This window comes from Abramis brama, assembly GCF_963993115.1.
Source record: "Abramis brama genome assembly, chromosome: 15".
Classification (NCBI taxonomy): Eukaryota; Metazoa; Chordata; class Actinopteri; order Cypriniformes; family Leuciscidae; genus Abramis; species Abramis brama.
The window spans coordinates 3,825,529-3,843,763 of NC_139977.1; the positions used below are offsets into that span (position 1 = coordinate 3,825,529).

The following is an 18,235-nucleotide window of genomic DNA, read 5'->3' on the forward strand; positions in this document are numbered from 1 at the left end:
TTAAAGATGTCTTTACTAACTTTTCTGGGATGGCCATGTAATAAAGCCATATAATAGGATATGATGGCATTGCAGTAATTATAACAGTGAAAGTTCAAGTAAAGTTTTATCATAAATAATAATAGTTTTTTCCACATGAAACACAAAGCAGTTCCGTCTCATGATGTTCCCCTGTGATAATCAGGATGTGCCATCTTCTAACAGATTAGTCTTGGGTAAAGTTGATGTTTTAAAAGTTCTTTCTACAATTGTGACCACCTCTAACAAGTGTTCTTAGTCTCAAAACCATTTCATTGTGGAGTTAGTTTGTTTCAGACTGCCTGGCATCCCAATTGATAGGTCTCTTATTTAATGGTCCTGGATTGTGGACAGAGTGTGGCTCTCTGCACTGTCAGCACAGTTCTGATCACGTCATCGCTGCCTGATTCGCTCTAAGTTCCGACAATACATTTATATTTAATATGTAGTTATTATGAATAGCACTGAACACTAATTATGCAAAGAAAATACTGGTATATTCATTTACTGTAAATAGCATTAAATGCTTTTTGCACTTAGCCTTAAAAAAAGAGCCTCTTCATTTATAATTGTATAATTGTTTTCCTCTTCAAATCCTTTCATATAAAATAATTAAATATATGTATTTTCATAGAGTAATACACTGGAGGATAAATTGTCAGCACAAAGTAATGATATGCAAGTTTGAATATTTTTATTTAATTTGGAAATTTAGTTATTTATATATCAGACAAATAGAACATGACAAATGAACACTATCGCTTTTATCAGCAGCACCACTATATACATTAATATTACATTACAAAATCTATTATAGTAAATTAACAAAATATCCTAAAATGATATGAACTTGCAGTAACACTTAACAATATACCTACGACACAGCTATCTGTCTGATCAACAAACTACTATCAGTCACAGTAAAGAAGCGTGACAAGTATCCTATGGCTATAGAATATCAGATGCTTTCTGTAGCACATGGCTCACAGCAATGGGATATAAGAGACCTAGACTGTCCAAAGATTTTTTGGAGAGTAGGGCAATGTCCACATAGTTTAAGGCTATGGCAGTGTCACGGTGTTTACGTTCCAGTAAAGAGTGATCACCGAAAGCTGCTCCAGCAGAGAGACGCTGAAAAGCTCTTTTACCTCTTGTGTTCTGGGACAGACCAACCTTGCCAATTATGATCACATACATTCCAGTGCTGATGTCTCCCTTTCTGTAAATATGTTCCCCTTAAAAAACAAAGAAAAAAAAGCAACAATAGATCTTTAGTAATGTTGTAAAGCTTTAAGCTTGAGGCAAATATCTATTCCAGTTATAGACAATCAAAGATTTATCAAATGATTACCAGCAGGGAAACATCGGAAGATAATTTTGGTGGAAAGTTCCCTCAGGACAGTTTCTGTGAACTGGGAGAATAACTGATGCCTCTTGAAATGCTGTATGCAGATTCTAAACCAGAAACAAAAAAGTAATAATAGTGACCAAATTCAAAAACATTTTAATGTTATTTAAATGGAAAAATGGCAGATACAATCATAAGCATCGATATATTGTGCACCCCTATTATTTTCTTCTTAATATCTGTTGGCAATGGTATGCTGTTGATCACCTCAGAAAATAATCTCATCTCTCATTCTGTAAAAAACGAATGTTGCCCAAAAAAACTAGTTAGGCCGTGTGGCATGTGTACACCAAAGCGTTTTTCCCCCAAAGCTAGCATATTTTTACAATTATTTTCAATGGGAGCGCCACGTTTTTAAAAAGCCAGCAGCGCGACGAGGCGCTGAACGACTATTTCACGCTGTGCGCTGAGCATTTTATATCCATCGCAGAGAGTTGAAGAATGTTCAGATTTGGGTAAAATGCAGCGTTCATCACTGTCACTTTTTACCCAGCTGTCCAATCACAGTGGTGGAGGGGCGGGACAAATACCACACCGACCAACCACAACATCTTGCGTGTGCAATGTCAACAGACGAAAACAAGAAGCATAAATATAGCTGCAAGCAGCGATACGGGGCCAAGCTCCCGAAGGGGCTGGAAGTGCAATACAGAGCAGGAAGAGCAAACACAGCAGAAATTTAATGTGCATGAAAAACAGCTGGTTCCAAAGTAAAGGTGAGAATGAACTCAAAATGAACAAAAACACTTGTTTCTAATCCTAGAGAAAGATAAAGTACAACGACACAGAGAAAACACATTTTGAACAATGTTTTTTAAAAATTATAAGCATTTTTGCAAAAAACCTTATATCGCTGGAACACTAGTTGGCACTGTGTTCAAACTTCTCAGGTACCTGTCAATGATCCATAACAAATTCTGTCAAATTGTTAAAAAGAAATCACAATTTATGACGAGATTCAAAATGGCACGTGGTTCATCCGATCCTGGATAAATCAGTATCTACGGATTCAGCACGACACCAAGATCATGATTTTGTGACAAAATGCTGTTCCCACATTTGGCATGTTCTCTTAGATCATGGTTTCGATAAAGTGTACCAATTTTCATATCGATTGATCAAAGTTTGTCTGAGATACAGCCTCTGAACCAATTTTGATTCTGCATTGTTAAGTTTATGATATCATCAATTTTGAACCAGGATGAATAAAAAAAATTGTTTAGTCATGTCTGTGTGGCTTGGTCCAAAGATCATCTGAGCCAATTTTCTTAAAAATTTGACACAATTTAAAGGAGTGGCGAGGGTGGAGTCTTAATGTAAGATGTTGAATGTGATCAGCATGATGAGAGGAATTGGGTATACTAGGGTATACTATAATTTTTCCAGAACAAAGGGTTCAAAAGTGAATTTTTGAATTGGTGGCGCTATAGAGTTGGTAGAGACTCCAAAATGGGCCAAATCACTAATCATTATAATCTCTACAATTGTGCCAATTTAATCATTTTCTCATGTTCAGGTGATAGGGCTGTTATAGACTCCTATTCGGGACGAAGCATAGCAAGCGAAGCGTCTCAACTGGAAAAAAACAAAAAAGAAATGCTGCGCTGCCTAATCGCTCTCAAGCACGCAGCGCTAGGTTTTTTCAGGTGGCTAAAAACGCTTTGGTGGACACACGGCCTTAGGCTTGTTTACCTTGACACAATCTCCATTTTCAAAGAGATGGGGATGCCTTGGAACAAAACCTCTGCGCATGTCCCTCTAGTGCGGTTCCACCGATAATTGTTGAACTGCGTCACCCGATTTTGTATTGCAGAAGGGATTCTCTCATGCATCATGTACCCCTGAATAGTCTGGAACAGATAACAAGGTTATTCGGAAATAAATCATAACTAGAGTAAAAATTACTTGCAAATTATCAAACACTTTACAATGTCATACACACTGTATTTGAGACGGTTGTTCTTCAAGATGTAATGTCAAAAATTACCTGCAGTTTTTCCTCAAAGGCTTCCTGCCGTGTTCTCTTGTTTGTTTGTGTAGCGATGAGAAGTCCAATTTTATAAACCACTTGAATTTTAGACAGAACCATTAGCATAACCAATGCCATCACTTCTCCCAAGTTTGTTGCCTTTATATCACCATATCCTGTTGTTGTGTAAATTTGTAATAACCAGTACGTTGCATATCTATACATTTCAGTGAAGTCATAGATCTCTGCAAAGGAGAGAAAAAAAAATTAGCCCTGCTGAAAAATCTAACATAAACCAGCTTGAATTCCATGTTGGTCCAGCTGGTTTGAGCTGGTGGACCATAGTGATGGGAAGTCCGATCCTTTTCAGTATACTGGTTCTTTCGGACAGTTCATTTCAATGAAGCGATTCAATAAAACAATTCAACAGTTTATGTAATCACGCAATGATATCACATATACGCAGTGATATTACATATATGAAATGCTATTATTAAAGCACCCAGGGTTTTTCCTGAATTGAAAATATTTTGGCACCCACCATTTGAGGATATAACATGAGGATATCTGCCGTTCTGCAGTACCGCTGATAGCCGGCTGCTTTAAAACGCTCCTGTGACTGTTTGTGTACGTGCTCTGTGAAGAGCGCCAAAGGTTTCTATTCACAACGTGTTGCAGCAGCGCTGAGCTTTGTAGCCAATCACAGACATATCTGTTGAACGTGTGAACGCAATGGCCAATCAGATGTGTTTGTTAGTCAGAATCCGCTCAACACCACTGAGTTTGTTCAGCGTGATTTCTGTATAACCAACAATGTATAAACACAATGTCAATAAAAGATGTGAACAGCTTGATTGATTATAACGGGAGTTTTTGCAAGAGTGCAGCTTGTAATTTGCAGCTTCAGTGATTATAATGGCAGCGATCTTTGCTCTCTGTTGGTATATAATATACAGACTGCTAACTACACATTGCAAAGTTTCTGGATTGTATTTAAATGCGCGATTCAAACCGAATAACAGTGATAACCTTAGCAATGGACGGAACAAAACAACTGATACTGTACGTCAAATTACCTACTTTGTTGTTCATTTTATAACTAACTTTTCAAATCAAATCTTTTTTACACACAAATTTACAGATTTTTAAATGTAAAATAGTTAAAAGCACTTTGTTTTATGATCTGTCCTGACAGTGATTATTTTTTCTTTCATGAATAAATCGGATAAGTTAATTTTATACATTTTTTCTTTGCATTTATTCTGGATTTATTGTCAGTTAATGACAATAAATGTAATGCGTGTGCCAATTCCATAAATCTAAATCAATACACATTTTGTCTTCCAGTGCACAATTTTTTTAATTTAATTTAGTCATTTTATTCACCTGTCTCTTGTTATTCTACTTATTAGTTCCCTTTGTTTGCTCATGCTTATAAGCCTTCAGTTCTCCCTTAGTGTTTGTCGGTTCTCGTTAATGATAGCGTCAATGTATACGTGTATTTCTCCTGAGTTAAGCCTGTTTCCTGAGTATTTGTTAATAAAGCCTTTCCTCCTTGAAGTATTCCTCGTCGTGCGAGATTATATACATCATGTTACGTGATACTTAGGAACCGTTTATGTTTATGATGTTGATACCAGCTGCCTCAGTTCACATGATATTTTTTTCATCCTTTTATTTTTTTACTGGTGCCTGCTTATGATGTTAGTCAAGGTTTTAATAATGTAATACCAAATTTAGTTTATTTTAATGCTGCAAAAGCTAGTAAGATAAGACTGAAATAAAACAAATGAACGTTTTGAAAGTTATGGTATATCACGTCATTTCAAAAGATCAAGGGGATTTTGATATCTCATGCTCTGACTCCTTTAAATTGTCCTGTTTTTTATTTCCTCACCTGTTTGGGCAATCCATGACATTATTCCATGACTTTCAACAAATGAAATGCAGAGCACTGCCGCACAGTGGACAAAGAGGATTGAGTGTACAAAGTACTTGATCATCCTAATGGTCAGAACACTGAAAACACAAAAAACATTGAAAAATACAAATGGACATTGTTTTGCAAATGAAAAACCAAGACGTACAATAATATTATATATATTTTAAAAACATAAGATTGGTCACACATTATATCAGGTGTCTTTAACTACTATGCACTTACATAAAAAAAAAAAAATACATATATTTAGGTGCACTTATTGTGTTGATGTTGTTTTGTGAAACACTTGTGCTGCTATTGAGGTGGGATACGAGTTGGATTAGGGATAGGTTTGGTGGTATGGTTAGGTTTAAGGGTGAGTTAAGGTGTAAGGGAAGGTCAACAGTGTAATTACAAAAATTAATTAGGTATTTTAAAAAAAAAAATATCAGTACAATGTAAAAACATGTCTGTACTAGTTTGTTTAAATGTTAGTACACAGTAGTTAAAGTTGGACCAATGGATTTTAGGGACATGCAAGGAATATTAAATGCAAATCATGTTAATGGACAAGTATCACCTAAAAGACATACTTGGATGTTACTGATTGTTCTTCTTTCCACATAAACACTAATAGTGAAATAATGCGTGGCAAGTGACCAATCCGGACATAAATAATCATAGGCAGAAAATTGTCTGGATCCTTATCCATTAGGTGTATAACTAGAAGGCCATATGGAAATGAACAGATCATATCAAAGATATATCCAAATTTGCTCGCCATGTAATTACGGGACGTTGATTTGTAATCTGAAATATCTGTTCCACCGTCATCATAATAAGAAAAGTGAAACTTCAGGTAGACCTGGAAAAAAAGGTGGGAAGAATTAAGTTTATTAAGGTCTACATCCTTAGCTATAATGTAGTTTTTTTGTTCTGTTTGTGGAATAATCTTGAGTTAAATCTGTGATAATCTTTGTCTTACCTCACATATCTGAATGAACTCAACAATCTTTGTGAGCAATAACAAATACCAGTTCACATCAAACACAGCGGGCTGAGAAAGAGAGAGCAGAGGAAAGCCATTTTACATTTAGTTTTTGTGCCAGTACTTGATGTTTAACTAAGAGAATCCTTTAGAGTAAGGGATTCTGTAACAAGGCCCTGTCCCATTTCTCCCCCCTTAAAACTTCCACTTGGTTTTGAGTGCAAGTGGAGTTGAAGATCTTTCCCTATGAAATGGGACACCACTATATGCAAATTATATACATGCACATAACTATCCCAAGTTATGATCAGGATATAAGTATCCATAATAATCAGTAATCAAATGTAAAATAACACAGCATAGTTTAGTATAGATAGATTAATGCTCATTAAAGCTAAAGTTATTCATTCAAGAGCTGGGAGTCATTTTCTCTTTGCCTTTAGTTGTTTTATTCACATTAAAGGTGTAATCATTAGCAGGTTTATTAGACGCTGCCACTTTAAGACCGAATGCAGATCTAATAATACACATTTTCTCCCAACTATTCCACAACTAACTCCCATTTAAGACATAAACTGTGTTAAAGTGAATCTCCAAACCGGTCATTTAGCCATATTTTTGTCTGTATTTGATCGTTTAGACGCGCACATGAAGCCCAAAGTATAGTTTGCTTGTCTAAGTTAGTTGCAGTCCGTTTCCGAACGCGCGCTGTCATGGGAAAAAGGTCAACGTCTCTTGCGCGGATCATTGTGCTTATAATAGCTTTTTTTACAATCAAACACCTCCCGCAATTTATAATCAGCAGACACTGCATTTTACAACAATCACTGATTGTGCTCAGTGCTGTTTGGGTTTAACGTTAGGGAGAAGTGACAGCGCGCTGTAAAGAAAAAGATGAAGCACTAGACGAACGCGGTTTTTAATAGTTTTACCTCACATCTTCTTTTTATAATCCTTGGAAGCCAAAATCGAAAATAAATTTAGATTAACTACCCAGATAAGATGTATATTTGATGGGCAGACTCTCTTGAAGCACTCGGCAGATATCATGAACATCGTCAGGTAGATAGCTTCGTGAAATATTTTCTAACATTAGTGTTCAAAACTTTACAGTCCATTGGATGTGCATCAAACTAACATATTCCAACATATTTAGAAATTTTAACATGCTTATTTGCGAAAATATAATTACAATTCAATTGTTCCTTTCCAGCATGTCCGCCATCTTGTTTAAAAAAATTTACCGGCTTGCTGAATCCGCAAGGTATCCTGGGTAATTTCATCTTCCACTTCGTTTTAAGCCTGCATCGGACCGCACTATGTTTTGAGGGTTGATTTTAAGGGGAGAATAGCACTCCCCCTTGCTCTTTAGAGTATTGGGACACCCTACCCCTACACGAGAACGCGCAAAAACAAGGGTTAGGACAGAAATCTAGAGTAAGGGGAGGTATTGGGACAGGCCCTAACTGTCTTACATAATGTACTTGAAATAAACCCAAATTCAAAAAAGCTTGAAGAGTTTTAAATAAAACTTCTTTTAGTTTAAAGGGTTAGATCACCCAAAAATTCTGTCATTAATTACTCACATTTATGTCATTCCAATCCCACAAGACTTTGGTTTATCTTCAGAACACAAATAAAGATCTTTCTGATGAAATCTGAGATGTTTTCAAATTATTAATCTCTATGAGAACACCACGGCGCATGTCTGTTGTGTTTACACAAAAGCAGGCGTTGTTGCGCAAACAACGAACCCGTCACTTCATGAAATTGAGCTTAAGCCACTGGAGTCACATGGATTACTTTAAGTTGCATTGGCTATCAATAATGGGACAGAAAGCTATCAGATTTCATCAAAAAGATTTGAATTTGTATTCAGAGGATAAACAAAAGTCTTACGGGTTTGGAACGACACGAGGGTGAGAAATTAGTGATGGAATTTTCATTTTTGGGTGAACTAACCCTTTTAAGTCTATAGGATTTATTTCACCAGTTTCAGCCACCATCAATGAACCATTAAAGCTCAAGTAGGAATGATTTTGATTGGCTGTCGATGTTTTTATCATTCATCAGCTGAAAAAAAAAAAAAATTCTGAATGTGATTCCAATGATATTGTTCCTGTTTTGTCACCGTTATAAAGCTTAAAAATCACTCTAACAGCTGAGTCCACTCCACAACACAACTATGTTCATAGTTTCTCTCGTGAGAAGTCATTCCAACAAACATGGCAACAGATGTTGGTAGGTTTACGCAATAGCCGCAATAGCCATTATTTTTAATAGAAGGAGGAGACATAGGTGTGTGATCCAAGCATTAATGGCAAGGAAAGCCCTTTATACTTGGGAGCGGCACATATGAGGTGTTTCTCCCTCCTATCTGCTTCAATGTCTTGATAAATTGTGGCATTTCTTTGTTGTTTAGAATCCCTTATTCCTGTGATACTTTTGTTTTTTATGAGTTTAATAAAAAAATAACTCGTCTTCTGTTCAAACATACCGCGTCATCTTTAAATAATGATCGACTTCTACGTACGCCAGGTGACCTTAAAAAAAAAAAAAAAAAAAATTCCTTTTCCAATATTCCTTTTTCGAATTGCCTGAAAAACCACCACTGTATGTCATATATAGTATAGTGGCCCCAGTAGGTAGTTTGACACTTAAAGGGTTACTTCACCGCTGGCAAAATGGGCTTTCAATATAACTAGCTAGCCTATACAGTAGAAAGACGAAAACATTTGAAATCGGTGCTACCTGACTAGAGAAAACAGAGAAAAAAGCATGTTTTGCCAAATAGGCAGGAAAACTTCAACACCCATAATGCACTGGGCATATTGCCGTTCAAGGCCACTCCCACCAATGTGCAATGTACTATGGATACTCTTATATTGTTCCTGGGTGTAAGAATTCAATGAGTAAACATTTAGCGGGAGTGAGTAACTTTCGGTTTCCGGTGAATGATCCAGCGCGTGCGTTGTAGGCAGTGTGGCTAAAGGCGGCAAAGAATCGTAAATACGGAGATTTAAGATTTGATAGGGAATGGAAAATCTGAAAACCTTTGTGTTTGTTGTCAACATTTCAAACTTTTAGGCCAAACGGGGGAAAAACTAAAAGAAACTGCCGTTCTATTTCACTGACTCCTTCCACGGTCGAACAGAGTGGAAGGAGTCGCGTCTCGCGAGCCATATCGAGAATCTCGTATTGATTTGTCACCTGTGACCCTGACCGATGACGTGTTGGAAGCTATATCCGCTCCATTCATGTCAAGGTCGTTCTCTTTGACATTCTCACTAAGAGATCTCGCTCGAGCGTGCACAGCGTTTTTTGGTGAGCAACTGCTCCCTGCTACGGCTGTGTCTCGGGAGAAATATTTGGATTATATTTGGATTATCGCGCGCATCGGACCATAACGTTATACCCACTGGTTGTCCAGGGTTTTGTTTGGGACCGATCGCTACTAGCAGTGTTGAGGTGAGTACTCACGTGAACTTAGTGGTTAACCAAGGTTCATTCAGACTGCGTGTAGTATTGTTTATTGTCTAAACGACTACTATGTGTATGCTCATTGGTTAACCAGGGTGATACATTGACAAGGCTTATCGTAGCAACTGCAAGCCTTTTTATTTGGAGTGGCTGTTTTTCTTTCTGCCTGTATTGTGATTATAATCCCATTGGTTGACCAGGGTTTTTTTTTTCAACTACTGGTCTGGAAGTTATGGCAGCTTCATGCTCCATCTGCTCAGGTCCAATGGATCTCATGGATGCTCATATGCAATGTCCCACTTGCCTAGGCATTGATCACCTCCGAGAGGCTTTAGTAGACCCATGTCCTGAATGTGGTTTGATGTCCTTGGAGATGAGACAACATCGTCTGGCTGAATTAGATCCTGAATTTCGGGATTCTGCTCCATCAGTTGGGGCAGCGTCACATGTGAGTAGCAAGCGTGTGGCTAGCAAGCGTGTGGCCAGTGGGACTGGAAGGCCTTCGAAGAAGATGCGAACCTTTTCGGAGTCAAGTACGTTGACCCAGCAAGTAGCTGAGCTTGCGAACGCTGTTCAGGGTATTAAGGCCTTATTATCTGTTCCCCCTACTCGTCAGAATATGAGTGAGGGGAATATGGGTATTTTAGCTCCTCCCTTGCCCAGGTGTGAGCTGGCATCCAGTTTTTCCAGAAGAGAATCAGACACCTTATCTATTGCGGCCTCTGACTCCTTAGACAGGGAGGAACAGGATTATTATACGCCCATGCAGGAGACCATACCCTCACATTCCCAGTCCCAACGTTCCCATAGCGACGACGGTTCTAGCCTTCAGGATGCGCCGCCTTCAGTGGTTTTCTCTCTGCAGGACACACTCAAGATGGCGCTCGCCAAGCGGAATTTGGATCCTCCACTTCCTGGGCCAGGCCAGTCAAACCTCTTGCGTCGCTCAGTTTCCCAGCAAGAGGATTTCCTAATGCCGAGTTGTCCTGACTTCACAGATGTTGTTTCTTCTGCGTTTCGGTCAGCTCCTTTATCCAGGCCTGATTGTGTGGCTTGTACACTAGCGGCAATGGCTGAAGCCGAGGAGAAGGGCCTTGGTAACATGCCTCCAGTTGAGCCATGCGTTTCTTCACTGATAGTGTCACCAGATGAGGCTCTTAGACAGAACCTTCGTTGTCCTAACCCAGAGTGTAGACGCACAGATGATCTGTTGGTGAGGATTTATAATACTGTCTCAGGCTTGAGTTGTGTGGGGAATTCCATGGCTCATCTTCTGTTGGCACTTCATTCCGCTTTAAGTACTAATCCACCAGATGGTACTGCATCAGAGTTACTTGAGGCCTCCTTACAGGCCTTGGGTTCAATCGCTTTCTCTAGTGGAAAGGCTCTTGGGCTTATAACACAGGCTAGGCGACAGGTTTGGCTGGCACAGTCTAAACTTCCAGAGGCTTGCCGTAACAATCTTCGTCAACTACCACTGGTACCTGGGCATGTTTTTGGTCCAGCCGCCCAAGAAGCTCTTGAGCGCAGAGTTCGTGCAGTGGAGTCTCGGTCCCAGCACTTTGAGCGCAGTGTGAGTTATGGACCACCCTCACATCGAATGCCCGTTCGTCAGGCAAATCCACTCCAACACAGGCAGGGACAGTCTTACAGGCCTGTACAGCAGGCTACTCGACCTGGGTATGACTCGAGAAGGGAGGCATCCCGTGTTCGTAGACCGCCTGCTCGCCCTGTGGCAACTCATCGTCGCCCCCCCGGAGAAATTGGTGGCGGCTTTTCCTTAAGGGAGCAGTGCGTCTTAATCCACCGGCACGGATAATGCATACCCAGTGGGATCTTCAAATGGTGCTTAACAGCCTGCGTTTACCGCCTTATGAACCACTTGAACAAGCTGATATTAAGAGTCTCTCGATGAAGACTGCTTTTCTCTTGGTTATAACATCAACCAGAAGAGTAGGTGAGCTTCATGCCCTCTCAGTGAGTCCACAATGTCTCAGATGGGGGCCCGAGTACAATCAGGCTACACTCTGGCTGAATCCAGCTTTCCGACCTAAGGTGTTGTCTGATCGCTTTGTGAATCAACCCATTCAGCTTGCAGCGTTTAATCAGGAGGCTTCCCAGACAGCTGTGTGTCCAGTGAGAGCATTGCGACAGTATGTGTTGAAAACTGCTTCGTGGCGCACCACTGATCAGTTTTTTGTCCGTTTTGATGCCTGTCAGAGAGGCTCACCCTTGTCGAAGCAAAGGTTGTCTCATTGGGTGGTGGATACCATTGTACAGGCATATGAGTCGGCTGGTCAGACAGTTCCAACATCTATTAAATGCCATTCAACACGGTCAGTTGCTACTTCCTGGGCAGCACTACGTGGGGTGCCCCTTTCCGAAATATGTGCAGCGGCTACATGGACATCACCTTGCACGTTCATAAGATTCTACAGGATCAATGTGGCCCCTATTCCTTTGATCAGTTCTGCTGTGTTAGCGGACAGTGTCTAGGTGGGTGGCCCTCGTGACTTGGTTGTATTCGTCTTCCACTATGTTCGACCGTCTCTGGCGGTCTGTAACAGTGAAATAGAACGCCGGTTACTGGTGTAATCTTGGTTCTATGAATAGTGGAAGACCGCCAGAGTCTCTGGTCACTCGGACTGAGAGAATGACTTCAGAGAACGACCGTGACATGAATGGAGCGGATATAGCTTCCAACACGTCATCGGTCAGGGTCACAGGTGACAAATCAATACGAGATTCTCGATATGGCTCGCGAGACGCGACTCCTCCCACTATGTTCGACCGTCTCTGGCGGTCTTCCACTATTCATAGAACCAAGGTTACACCAGTAACCAGCGTTCTGTCAGTTCCGCCCAACCTCCCTGAAGCAAAACATATTCGCATTCAGGTAAGAAAGCTGTTTTGCTGACAAATAAACATGAATTTTAAGGCCCAGGTAACATTGAGAACGAGTAAACTTTGTTCATTTACATATACTGCCGACATTAAAAACACAAAGCGGGTTGAAAAACATAAAAGTTACACTTTGTCACCAGGGTTCTAAATTAACATTAATAAAAACTTACTAGCCAGTTTGGCCGGTGATGTATGAGGCATGATACATATAAGGCTCTGTTCCGCTCTGCTCTCGGTCATTTATCCCCCTGGCAGTACTTCCTACATTTCCCATGAACACTGTGCCGTAATGCTACGTGATGACGTTTCATACGGCCATTGGTTTCGCGCAGTTTGCAGTGAAACCAGCGCGAGAAACCATGGAAACGAACGGACACAGAAAACACAAGAAATAAGACGAACGGAGTTGGTAGTAAAGTAGGTTAATATTAAACGAAATGCGGCGGTGGTTGGGACAGACTTCTGGGGGCGAGAAGAGGAACGAGGCAGGGGATGAGGAGGGTATCGACAGAGAAACTAAGAAAAGAACATTTAATGCCAAATGGCTGACGGGTCGTGAATCCCATACAGAAAAAAAAATATACTGAAATATATTTTAAAGTGTCAAAAATATATGTGGCATATATTCCAAATACATTGAAATATATTTGCATTGTTGTTCACTTATATTTATCATTTTGAAATATATTCTGAAATATAACTAAAATATATTTATTGGGCCAATTTCGAATATTTGCATATATTCCAAATATATATTTCAAATATATTTCTTTTGTGTATGGGATGGCTAGTGTTTGATCACAATAATATCGTCATGTATTGTCATGTACGCAAAAGAAAAAAACAAAACAATTTCGTAGTAGGCCTAGGATCTAATAATTTTAAAGTAGAGGCAGTAAGGACCATGAGAGTTCCCGAAGTCATCAGGAGAGCCTAAGGATTAAAACTGCCAAGACAGATCGCATTGCCTTATATGCGTTATTGCCTTATCATTGCACTTATAATTTCTCTTATTTTCACCGGAAAAAAATTTGGCTAGTGGATATTCAGATTGGCTGGTAACTTTAGAAAGTTACCAGCCACATTGGCTGGTGATCAAAAAAGTTAATTTAGAACCCTGTTTGTCACATTTTAAAAAGTATGAATTTCATTGCATTGCCTCTAACTAAGAGAACTGTTAAATTGCACAAAAGATACACACCATGAATGTTATTGCCCAGAAAAGAATTGTGATCAGCAGACAGGATGTGTACTGAAAGACCACTCGAAAACTGTTCTCAGGAGCAATGGTTTTGTTGTGTACTTCTCTTATGTTGATGAAAATCTTCAGGAAAAACCGGATGAGCATTGATGAGATTGATGTGCACAGTCTAATGGCCAAAGGACGTGAACGGAGTTTAGCTCTGTGCTCTTTCTCAGCCATGTTATCCCTATAGAATTTTGCACCTGTAAGAGACAAAAACAAGAGAGTCAAGAGAAAGGTGGGAGATGAATGATAATTGTAGGTGTGTTAACAGCACACTGTATAATTTTTGGCTATGATTTTGCCATCTGAGACCAATTTCAGGAATCGTAAATACTTCTTTTATCTTCAAGTCACCATGAAAAGTATCATTATAATTTTTTTTTTACAGAATGTTGTAGTTGTTTTTTTAAATTATAAATTATTTATCTGCGCACAAAATAATCATATGTCCTCGTAATCTTAAACAGAATACATTAACCTCCCCTTGAAACAGCATCTGTTCTCTTCATTACGTATGTCCCGGCGGAGGCTAGGACTAAATATCCTCCACAACTGACTGCAAACTGGCATTCAGATCTGACTCAATTTAGTTAGAAATTATTTTTTTTCTCATTCCAGAAGCCATTTCACTTGGATATACATCACAATAGGGAAGAAAATTCTATCTCAACTTCTGTTTCATGCTGACTTCACATAACGCAGCAATTAATAATGTAGTGTGTTTGTTTAAGCGACAGACTGAGCCAGATAAACTATATGGACAATTTGGCACGTGCCTGCATACCTTTTGCAGAACCTGCAAGATGTTTATCCTTAAAAAAAAAAAAAGAGGAGGGATCCTAACACAATGCAATATTTCTTTTTTAATACTGGAATGTTACAGAAAAAGTCATTGCTCAACACCGGGTGCTTATTGGTCTTTGTAAATAGTATTCTGCACTGATTAGAGCAAAGATATCGACCTCCTTCTTGTGTTTACTCAGATATTTTTACAATGGCACCATACAACCCATTCTCACTTCCAAGGCATCAACTACTGAAGCATGGTCAAGTTCCTTCAGAGTCACAATTAAGACGCTAAAGGCATCCCTAGGCATCACGGTTTCAACAAACTCCATTGCTTTCAATGAGTATACTTTGGCATCATACATGAGAATGTTATCGCCATGATGAAATTATATATTGGGATATAATTTTGCCAAAAAATTAATGGGTTGTGATTCTCAATTTAATCAGCCAGCATAATTTTATTTACATTTAGTTTTTATTTACACAAGTTTGAACATGTAACCTAACCCCACCCCCAAACCTACCCATTTGTGTATTATATAATATAAAACACAGGATATAACAGGCAGATATGACTACATGCATAATTTATATAAAACAAAAAACAAATATTCCAAGTGTTCCCAGTCCAAGCGATTGATTAGAGTGACGAACAGACTCAAAAGAGATCACCATCTCTGTCATCTGCCGTACATCCTATCTATGCACACATTAAAAAAAAATGCCGCCCTAAGAAGCGTTACGTCAGCTTTGATTGTGAGCATTGGCTGTCGTGTGTCTCGTGACCGATTACATCATGCTAAAGAGTTGGGAATATCTTTTGAATGAGATATGACTGCGTGCGTTCACAGAGGGGGGGTTATTTTCAGTGATTAAAACATTAAGATCCACTCTGTTCTTCACATAAAGATATCATATGGCTTCAGAAGACCTGGAATGCAACATGAGTTATTTGTAATACGTTTATACTGTTTTTGGTCAGTTTTTGCAATAAATACCTGTGACTGTACTTCTGTACTTTTATTTGCCTGTTACTTGTTTTATATCGTTGAGAAGTGGGTAGGTTTAGGGTAGGAGTGGGGTTAGTTGCTCCAAAATATAAAAGTATAAATATTTATAATATGCAAATACAAAGAATTAAATGTGTCTTGAAATCAAATGACAATGAAATCAAAGGAGTTCCCTGTTTTCTAGATACCGTGACATGGACACAAGATGTGCCCACACTGAGAAAACTGACACGATACACTTAACACAATAAAAAAACCAAAAAAAACATGCATATTAGCATATTTTATCGTCTTTTAAGTGATTCTTCTGCTCCTTTTGTTTGTTTTATATATTGGTACATTTTTAGAGACTGTATGATAAAGTGCTAAATTGCCATTACAGAATTGCTACAATTTTTCCAGTCCTTCAGGTTTCCAAGAAAAATTCCCTGATATTTTCAAGTTTTCCATGATAACGGAACCCTGTATATAACATGTGAAGTACACCTCTACACCTCTGCTCTCTTTTAATGTGCATGTCTAGAACATAGTATTAAACTGTTTACCGCATTAACTAAATACACTAGTTTTTATCTTGGCATATTTTCCTTATCTGCAAAAACGAGTACACAAACAACTTGGCAAGCCAGTTGTTTGTGAGGCTCTATTTCATTCTTATTTCACATGTGTAAGAGTTTTATTGTTGGTTGAGGTTATCTATGAAAAATGTTCCTAAAAATGAGATGTAAAGAAATGTTGGTGGTTTAAAAGCCATGTATTGTGTTCCTGTGGCCAGTTGCATAAACTGCTTAGACTAGTTTTACAAGTTACTCATCTAATTTTTTTGCAAGTTTTTAAGTCAGTTACATAAAAAGGTAGATTGGTCTATTTTGAATCTGAAAAGTAAGACTGATTAGCCATAAGTTAACGAATTGCTAGTAGTTCTTAAGACAGTCTTAACTTAGTGGCTATGTTTATGCAACTGGCTCATCTTACATGAATTAAATGCAATAGATAAACTTTAAAAAGGATTTCAAACAACTTACATCCAGCTCGAGAGAAAGCCTCTGCTGTAGAGTCAGGCTTTGGTAATGTTCTTCTCTGATGCTTTTCTTTGTGTAACGGTTCTTTTATTGTGCCAGCTGTCCTTTGCAAATGCGTGTAAATGCTAGGATAATGCTTTAAAATCTCATCAAGGCTTTTCTTCGAAAACACATACAGCACACAGTTTGTTGCAGCCCTGAAAAACAAATGGGCAAATTTTACTGTAATGCTACACATACAATTGGCAAAGTTTTTCATTATATTTCTAGTTTATGTCCATTGTCCGTTTAGCATTTCCTTAAGGCTAGTGTCTGACTAGCCAATTTTCAGTTGTCGGCTTCATTTGTTGGATTCTTTGGGAGAATCAATAAGAGTCTGTGCACACAGCCACACTTCTCAGCGGAAAGCTTTAACAGCCCCAGCTACCCAACTTCTTCATTAAGTTTGAAGACATAAAAATGTCCTTGTTATCTTAAGATAAATAACAAATAAGCTTTTGTTTATTTGTGTTAACTAACATCAGCTATATTACCTCTAATGAATAACAGAAAATCATATACTGATAATTTACAACAATGCCAAGGTCTCTGGAGGGGTTTGTTAAGTGATATTTATGTTCCACGTGGTCGAGTGAGCAGTCCGATGGCGGTGACATTTTCCACTGGTTGTGCTGGGTAACAATCCATTTCAAAAGCCTTGAACACAAAGCTCTGTGGGATGCTGATCTCCTGAAGCACCAAAAGGGTCCTAAAATCTGGGACACGCAGATGAGGCCTTGAAGTAGGTGCAGAAGGTCCTTAACAATCTGGAACATGCAGACGAAGTTACCTTAAAGGTCCCATGACATGAAATTTCCACTTTCTGAGGTTTTTTAACATTAATATGAGTTCCCCTAGCCTGTATATGGTCGCCAAGTTTCTAGAAATTTTAATCGGTGTAAATCGAGCTTTTGCTATTTTTCTCTGCCTTTGAGAAAATGGAAGCTCAACCGGGCTGATCTTGAATCTCCTCCTTATGACGTTATAAGGAGAAATGTTTCCTCCCCTTTCTCTGCTTTGCCCGCCCAGAGAATATTTTCCGCCCATGAGAAAATGAGCTAGGAAGTAGAACGCGCGCGCGCGCAATTTTAGTTTGTCCACGAGAGATATCATGGCTTTTGAGCAAGCGAAGCATAATAATTGCTCAATAATGGGATGTACAAATGAACACCGAATGGTCAATACAGAGCTGGGCTTGCTGAACGTCGGACAAGTAAGTCAACAAATGATATATAAGTGTGTTGTTTTACTGTTTATGGTTACCTAGCTTGTTACACGTAGAATGTGGCTGTCACATTAGCTATGCAGCTATGCAGTTACTTGCGCTAATGTAAAGGTAGACAGCATCAAGTTACACACACTGTAATGCGAGTGTTGTACATTTCTTTGTTATTTGGATAACCGTTTTCCTGTTGGTTATATGGCGCGCGCGATATCCGCA

General features: G+C 38.9%; 1 protein-coding gene across 1 annotated transcript; it reads right to left on the reverse strand.

Moving 5' to 3' along the window:
* Positions 1–691: 691 nt before the first annotated feature.
* Positions 692–16,946, reverse strand: LOC311097788 (cyclic nucleotide-gated channel rod photoreceptor subunit alpha-like). Its single transcript, XM_084137645.1, has 9 exons — positions 16,759–16,946; positions 13,890–14,134; positions 6,302–6,373; positions 5,910–6,181; positions 5,293–5,414; positions 3,414–3,640; positions 3,119–3,276; positions 1,370–1,473; positions 692–1,253 (listed from the first exon to the last, which is right to left on the reverse strand). The coding sequence occupies exons 2-9, from the start codon at positions 14,109–14,111 to the stop codon at positions 967–969; spliced, it is 1,464 nt and encodes a 487-aa protein (XP_083993771.1). The 5' UTR covers positions 14,112–14,134; positions 16,759–16,946; the 3' UTR covers positions 692–966.
* Positions 16,947–18,235: the final 1,289 nt, after the last annotated feature.

Coding starts and splice junctions, on each gene's coding strand:
- LOC311097788 (XM_084137645.1), bottom strand. CDS start 14,111: ATGGCTGAGAAAGAGCACAGAGCTAAACTCCGTTCACGTCCTTTGGCC. Junction 6,374..13,889: donor TCTGGGCAATAACATTCATG/GTGTGTATCTTT, acceptor TCTCTTTCTCAG/CCCGCTGTGTTTGATGTGAA. Junction 1,254..1,369: donor CTTCCGATGTTTCCCTGCTG/GTAATCATTTGA, acceptor TTGTTTTTTAAG/GGGAACATATTTACAGAAAG.